Below are 8674 nucleotides of genomic sequence, written 5' to 3'. Positions count from 1 at the left end.
TGTGGATTTTTTTAGCGCATGAATTTCAGTGTGCAAGTATATATGTTTAAATGAACTCTATGCCTCTGGTATTGTGGAGACGTGAGGTTGCTCCTCCTCCTTGGTGGGAAAAGATATAAAGTCTGCTCATCCACGTTTTTTGCTTGGACACTGTCAACATCTGGTATTTACTGCATTTGATGAAAGAGTTAAAAGTCGAATTCCAGGCTGCGTACCAACTTTGTTTTTACACTAATGGAGATTTATATGGATTAGTGATACATCGACATTCAGTTTCTTGTGGTTTATTTTTCTTTTCTTTTATGACCGCATGATCTGGTTTTGGAGTCAATAACACTAATTTCGACATGGAGAGCGCTCTATCGGCCGATGATCCGCGGGATGAGCGCTTGGCTCAGTTGGAAATAGCTCTTCTTTCGCTCATTTTCATCACTGCAGGAATGCTAAACGTAGGGCTCCTACTTGTGCTGTGGAAACGGAGGAAGCAGCTCTCTAGGATGCGTGTCTTCGTTTTCCACCTCTGCGCTGCTGATCTTGTTGTAACATTCTTTCAAGTTTGTCCCCAACTCTTATGGGACATCACTGACCGATTCATCGGTCCAGATATACTGTGTCGCTTAGTGAAGTACCTACAAGTTGTCGGGATGTTTGCTTCAACTTATATGATAGTGGTAATGACCATAGATCGATATCAAGCTATCTGTAACCCAATGGTGACTTTCCAGAGGCGCAGAGCTCGGTGGAACGGCCCAGTGTGCGCCGCCTGGTGCGTCTCTCTCATCGGCAGCCTCCCGCAGATTTTCATCTTCTCTCGAGTCGAGGTGGCTCCTGGTGTCCACGACTGCTGGGCACAGTTCATAAAGCCGTGGGGACCGAGAGCATACGTGACATGGACGACTCTGGTGATATTTGTTCTCCCCATTCTAACAGTGGTCGTGTGCCAAGTGCGCATCTGCCGAACCTTGCACTCCAATTTTGATACCAAGACACACCACGTTGGAGAGTCTGTCGAAAAGCCGCTGCCATCAAGAGCCAGCAGTGTGGGAGGATTGTCCAAGGCGAGGGTGAAGACGGCGAGGATGACTGCGGTCATCGTGCTCGCATACATCATCTGCTGGACGCCTTTCTTCACCGTGCAGCTTTGGTCTGTTTGGGATGTCGAGGCACCAACTCAAAGTAAGATGAGAGGGGGATCTCACAGTATGATGAATACACAGAAAACCATGTGTGTTTTTAACTTAAACAAATGACCATGGGTACCTGAAAACATAAGTCACTATGATTTTAGTTCCACTTTTAACAGTACTACATGCTTTACTGGACTCGGACCCCCTGATCCATCCAATAACTCATCAATTCCCACCATCATCACTAAAAGACAGCACATGGAACACAACACAGAACTGCCAGCAGGGGCTAATTTAAGAAATCTCAGACCCATTCTCACACATAAAACACCATCTGCTACTCCAACACATAGAACAACTTCACCCAGAACACTACACATGGCACTCTTGAACGCCAGGTCTCTCTCAAACAAAACATTTCTCATTAACGACCTGATTTTAGATAACAATATTGATTTTATGTTTTTAACTGAAACCTGGCTCAGCACTGATGGACCTGCAACCCTGCTGGAAGCTTCCCCACCTAATTACATTTTTACACATTCTTTTAGAAAAGATAAAAGAGGCGGGGGGACAGCAACAATTCTTTTAGCATCTCATGGTTTTAAAGACATTTTATTTGGTGATTTTACTTCTTTTGAATATCATTCTTTTGTTTTTAGCAGCCCACCCATACTGTGTTTAACAATCTATAGACCCCCAAAACGATGCTCCTCTTTTATCTCCGAATTTTCAGAATTACTCTCCATCATACACACAAAGTACAACAGAATTATTATTTCAGGTGATTTTAACATCCATGTGGACAATCAATCAGACTCTTTTAACTCACAGTTTTTACATTTAATTTACTGTATGAATTTTATCCAACACGTCACCCAGCCCACTCACAACAAAGGCCATATTTTAGATCTTGTTTTAACCTATGGCCTGTCAGCTAGCATATCGTCAGTTATGGATGTGGGCTTGTCTGACCATTTCTGTGTGTTTTTTACTGTGAATGATTTTATACAGGAAGAGATCCCTGAGCGAACTGTGAGGAAGCGCTTTCTTACTACTGAAGTGGCTGCAAATTTTATTGATTTTTTACGTAGTACTCCTCCAAATATTTTACCTTCTTCCTGTGATTTTATCGTTGACAGTTTTAACAGTAAACTTCGATCAACTCTGGACACAGTGGCACCACTCAAATTGAAAAAGATAAGAACAAAGCCAACGCCACCCTGGAGAAACAAAGATATAATCCAACTGAAAAGAAACTGTCGAATAGCAGAAAGAAGGTGGAGAAAGAATAAACTAACAGTTAATTATCAAATTTTTAAGGAACAAATGAATATCTACAACAAAGCAGTAAAACAAGCAAGAAAAGATCATTTCTCAAAGCTGATAAATGACAACCGCAATAACACAAAAATCCTGTTCTCAACAATCGACGGTTTAATCAATCCTGCTTTTAATCAACAGTGCAGTGTATATTCAGACGCAGCATGTGAAGATTTTGCAGTCCACTTCACAGGTAAAATAGAGTCCATCCGGCAAAATCTCTCTCACAGCCACCCAAGGAATGTTAAAACCCGAGAGTCTTTGTTTTTAAATGAGGAAACACTGGAGAAGTTTGTCCTGGTTGATGCTGACATGCTGGGCAAAGTTATTTCCAAACTTAGCCCAGCAACCTGTCTTTTAGATCCAATCCCAACATCCTTTTTAAAACAGTTTATAGCCATTTTTATCCTGAGTTATTAAACATTTTTAATTATTCTCTTCAGATGGGTGTTTTCCCCACTGCTTTTAAGACCGCCATGGTTAAACCTCTTCTGAAGAGAAACAATCTGGATTCATCCATGCTTGATAATTACAGGCCAGTCTCTAATCTGCCATTTTTAAGTAAGATTTTAGAAAAGCTTGTTTTTAATCAGCTAAATGATTTTATGAACTTTTTTAACATCGGTGAAATCTACCAATCAGGTTTTCGCACAAATCACAGCACTGAGACTGCACTGGTCAAAGTTTTAAGTGATCTGAGGTCCAACATGGATCAAAGGATGCCCTCGGTTCTTGTGCTGCTTGACCTGAGTGCAGCCTTTGACACTGTTGACCACACAATTCTTTTAAACAGACTTCACAATTTTATTGGCATCTCTGGCACTGTTTTTAACTGGTTTGAATCCTATCTCACTAACAGAGAATTTTATGTCAGCATGGGTGAACACAGATCAAAAAGTTACAAAATTAATTGTGGGGTTCCCCAGGGTTCAATTTTAGGCCCAACTCTTTTTAATTTTTATATGTTACCCCTCGGAAATGTCATCAGGAGGCACGGCATCAACTTTCATAGCTATGCAGATGATACACAGCTCTATATCGCCGTGTCTCCTGATGACCCAGGAACAATTGACACACTTTTTAACTGTATTTTAGATATTAAGTCATGGATGGCAGAGAACTTTTTACAGCTCAACCAGGACAAAACTCAGGTTTTAGTCATTGGTACTGGACCTCAGAGAGAGAAACTGAACACCAAACTCCAAGCACTGGCTCTAAAACCATGTGAGCAGGTAAAGAACCTGGGTGTGATCTTTGACTCACACCTCAGTTTTGAGCCACACATTAGAGAAATAACAAAAAAGGCTTTTTATCACCTAAAAAACATTTCCAAAGTGCGTCAGTTTCTCTCTCAAGCCAATGCAGAGACACTAGTTCATGCTTTTATAACCTGTAGAATTGATTATTGTAATGCTCTTCTTTCTGGTCTCCCCAAAAAGAACATCTCTCAGCTTCAGCTGCTCCAGAACTCGGCAGCTAGAATGCTGACGAAGACCAGAAAGAGAGCCCACATCACACCAATTTTAAAGTCTCTGCATTGGCTTCCAGTATCTTTTAGAATAGATTTTAAGATTATTTTATTGGTTTTTAAATCTCTTAATGGTCTTGGCCCTTCTTATTTATCAGATTTGCTTTTATCATATGAGCCAGTGAGAGCCCTCAGGTCTTCAGGTAGTGGACTTTTAATGTTACCAAAAGTAAAAACTAAGACCCACGGTGAGGCAGCTTTTTATTATTACGGCCCACGTCTGTGGAACACCCTGCCTGAGGATCTGAGGGCTGCCCAGAGCATAAATATTTTTAAAGGCAAACTCAAGACCTACCTTTTTAGTCTAGCTTTTAACTAAGTTTTATTTTTATTCTTAACAGTTTTATCTATTTATTTATTTATTTATTATCTATTTCAAATTTAGTCACTTTTATTCTACTTATTTATTTATTTTAAGTCTCACATCTGATTTTCTTTTAATGGTTTAATATTTTAGTCTTTTATTATCTTAGAAATGTATTTTACTTTGGTGATTTTAATTTCCTGTTTTGAGTTTTAACATCTTATTTTACCTCCAGTGTTTCCTCATTAAAATGACATGAGAGCGTTTCCTCAGTTCGTTCAGCAAATTCTTATTTTTATTTTTATTTATTTATTTATTTTATTTTATTTTATTTATTTTAGTGTTTTTATTACTATTGTTGCATATTGTGTTGTTAGCCTTAGGATTATGGGGTGGGTTCGGGGTCGGGGCTGGGGCTGGGATCTTAATTTATTCTATTTTAAGCTGTTTTTCTTGTACAGCACTTTGTGTTACAATGTCATTGTATGAAAAGCGCTTTATAAATAAAGTCTGATTGATTGATTGATTGATAAGATAAAATAAGATAAGATATTACTTTATTGATCCCGGGGGGGGATTCATTTGTTACAGCAGCACAGACATAAGGGGTCAGCATGGTGCAGTCTGTGGCCTCCGTTACTGTTTAACAGTCTGATGGCGGTGGGCACAAAGGAGCGCCTGAAGCGTTCAGTCTTGCACCGTGGTGGAATGATGCGCTGACTGAACGAGCTCCCCATCAGCCACAGCTCATCATGGAGAGGGTGAGAGGGGTTGTCCAGGATGGCACGCAGTTTGTCCATCGACCTCCTCTCAGCCACTGACTCCATACTGTCCAGTTCAAGGCCAACCACAGAGCGGGCCTTCTTTACCAGCTTGTTGAGCTTGCTGGCCTCACCCGTGTACATGCCGTGTAATAGTTAAAATCCAGTTGTCCAGTTGTTGTTAAAATATTTCATGTGTGTGTATGTGTGTGTACATCAAGTTTTTTTTCTATACAAGGCCATTGGTCTTTATGTTTTATGGGTGAATATCAGGAAAACCTGGGGTTGGTGACATTTGAATATTTATCCATATTGACACATTGATCCTGTCTTGTAAAATAGATCAAAATATGAAAGAACACCATTAACTATGTACATTTTTTTCATTTTCTCCTTTATTTTTCCAGCTGCAACCTTTACCATCTTGATGCTGCTGGCCAGCCTGAACAGCTGTGTGAACCCCTGCATCTACATGCTGTTCAGTGGGAAGTTGCCCAAGAGGCTGGTGGCCCTTATGTGTGTGAATGAGCCAAATCTGAAGGACCCCATTCAGGAAGAGACCACTGTGGTCAGTTCTATGTATATTAGTCTGAAGAGCTTATCAGACTGTAGATGAAACACCTCTGAATTTCATATATATATCGGTATATTGCAGTGAACGTAATGAAGTTGTTATAAATATGGTGATGTTACACAAACCGTTAAAATATGAACACAGCGATCAACTTTAGTTTTTCTGTTGCTTGTGTTGTGTTTTAGAGATAGCACTTTGTTAATAAATTGATACAGACAGGAATATTTCAGCAACTAAGAGATGCCATTACATTTTCCATAAACATGTACTGGTTCCCACATCATTCTGACACTGGTGATCCCCTGACTTTGTCGCAGAACTGTGTCAAAGCACCCTGGAAACTCTTGATTTTAAAGGTGCTAAGGGGTTGCTGTGGTACAGTTGATTAAAACAGATTTTGATTTGTTGAAAATCATTTAAAAACTGTATTTGATTGAATATAGTGCTTAGACAACATGTCAAATCTTGAAATTGGAAACTTTTATTTTTCTATGAAAAAGGTCGTCTCATTTTGAGTTTGATGCCTGCAACATGTTTCCAGAAAGTTGGAACAGGGACAACAAAACTCAAAAAAAGTTGTGTAATGATACAACAACAATTTCATAATAATGATCCTCAATGAAAAATTCCAATTGCATCATCTACAGTGCATTATATCATGAAAAGATTCAGATAACCTGGAGACGTCTCCGCACAAAAGTAAGGCTGAAAACCATGTTTGGATGGCCGTGATTGTCAGGCCCTTAGGCAACACTGCATTAAAAAACAGACATGACTCTGTAGTGTAAATCACTGCATGGGCTTAATATGACTTCCAAAAACCATTTTCTGTGAACACAGTTTATTGCTGCATCCACAAATCCGGGTTAAAACTATATAAAAGAGGAAACCGTATATAAACATGATCCAGAAGTGCTGGCAACTTCTCTGAGCCCAAGCTTAGTTAGGATGGACTGAGGCAAAGTGGAAAACTTTTCTTTGGTTTGACAAATCCAATTCACATTCTTCTTGGAGATCATGGACGCTGCATCCTATAGTACATAGAGGAGAGGGACCATCTGTCCTGTTATCAATGCACAGTTCAAAAGCCAGCATCTGTGATGCATAGGTGCCCATGGTATGGGTCGCTTACACATCTGGGAAGGAACTAATGAAGCTGAACAATACAGGTTTTGGAGCAATATGTGCTGCCATCCAGACAATGCTTATTTCAGAGAAGACCATTCATATTTCAGCAAGACAATGCCAAACCACATTCTGCACGGCTCAGTAGTAGAAGAGTCCAGGTGCTGAACTGGCCTACCTGCTGTCTCAACTTATAAAACTAAAATATTTGGTACATTATGAAGCATGCAGTTACAGTGTTTTATATGTTGTTTTTGCTCTATTTTCAGTTAAATATTAAGTTTAAACAATTTTGAAACCATCAAATTCTGTTTTAATTCACATTTGACACACAGTCCCAACTTTTTTTGGACCTATACTGTAAATATTTAATAGTCTATGTACTGTATGTGTCATATGTCCTTAAGAAATGCATTCTCTGGCTACTTAACATCTGTAAATAAAAAATTATGTATGCATAATGCAAAAGGAAGTTTGCAGGACAGGTGGGTCTGTGTTTGGTAATCTGCAAAAGGCAGCAAAAATGTTCACTGCTTAAAGTTACATCCAGATAAATCACATCACATATGAAATTAAATGTGCTGCCAAATAAACTTTGACTTTTCATGTGTCTCTTCCTTTCTTCCAAACAGCAACATCAAGTTATTCATTTTCACTATTTAGAAAAACTCACAGTTCAGTTTCTCTGTAGTTTATGACACATCGCTGTGGGTTCTGGTATGTCATCTCATAGTTTCCTAATCTTTGCTGAAAAATGGGAACATGAGGAAACTAGATGGCAGCAAGCTGGTTGTAAGATGTTTTTGTGTTTGGTCTCCGTATTTTACAGCATGTCATGGTATAGGGGAGGAGAGTTACATGAGCAAAACAGGCATACGTCGGTTATTCATCAGCTGAGAGGGGAAAACTTTAAATTGACCCTCATTTACTTCCCTGGGGATCTGAAGACACATGGTGTGAAATTCATTTTATCAAGAAGCACAAACATCCAACACCATTATTTCCACAAAGAGCACATTTATTCCCATCACAGACTCTGGCAGGTGGCTGGGACTCAACTCTGACCTTCAAAGCTAACAATCAACAGCAGCCACCACTGCAGTATTCTTAGCTGCTGTGCAATCAGAGGTCGGGAGTTGAATGGGATGTGTCTGATAAAGCACAGCATCATTCTTCAGTCAGACCATGCAACATGCACAACCTTTTAAAAAAAAATAGAATAAACATCAATAACTTTTTTTGTTTTATTAAAAACAGTACAGTATAATGCTGTAAAATATATCCCCCGTCTAGTTTTATGATGCTTGATCTGGGGTGCTGGTTTCGCTCAATGGTTAAAAACACACAGTGTATGTACAGAGGATAATAGTCCTCAAAGCCAATGACCTGGAATGATTAAGACCTGGTGCCCTGCACTGCCTGTCACTCCCCGCTCTTTCTCTTTCTCTCCTCAGTTTCCAACTCTATCTTGGCATCCTGTCACTAAAAAAACGCATGAGAGTGGATTGAAGTCTTACAATGGAACGGTGAATAGAACGTAGGAAAAGAAACCAGGTGCGCTCCAGGTGAACCAGTATTTCTGTACAGTTTAGAATGATTTTCACAATTCCTTGATGCAGAATGAGAACCACATGTAATCACCTCTGATAACATGTTAAATACATTACACATATAATATGATGAGTCATAAAGAAATGTCTTGTTTTCAAAATATCTGCTATACTTACCTTGCTACTAAGCAAACTAAGCATGCTTGGCTGTGCAACTCTGTGTTTACAAAGCTTTGCAATGGTGAGCTAAGAAGAATAAATTACTGGAAAAGTGAAAATGACCCAGTACTTTATTGTTTATGTGTTTATGTGACTAAATATCTTAGGTTAATAGAGTACCTTCGCACAGGTGCAATTGTTTGCTTTGTTTTTGTTACTGATT

At 39.2% G+C, this 8674-nt stretch overlaps 1 protein-coding gene across 1 annotated transcript; it reads left to right on the top strand.

The window, feature by feature from the left end:
- Positions 1–115: 115 nt before the first annotated feature.
- On the top strand, positions 116–8395 carry LOC117812237 (oxytocin receptor-like). Its single transcript, XM_034682894.1, has 3 exons — positions 116–1176; positions 5451–5611; positions 8197–8395. Exons 1-3 carry the CDS (start codon positions 348–350, stop codon positions 8281–8283), a joined length of 1077 nt encoding a protein of 358 aa, XP_034538785.1. The 5' UTR covers positions 116–347; the 3' UTR covers positions 8284–8395.
- Positions 8396–8674: the final 279 nt, after the last annotated feature.

The sequence above is a fragment of the Notolabrus celidotus genome, chromosome 1 (assembly GCF_009762535.1).
Source record: "Notolabrus celidotus isolate fNotCel1 chromosome 1, fNotCel1.pri, whole genome shotgun sequence".
NCBI classification, from domain to species: Eukaryota; Metazoa; Chordata; class Actinopteri; order Labriformes; family Labridae; genus Notolabrus; species Notolabrus celidotus.
Note: the sequence above shows the minus strand (reverse complement) of the source record. Positions and strands in the feature narration are given on the sequence as shown.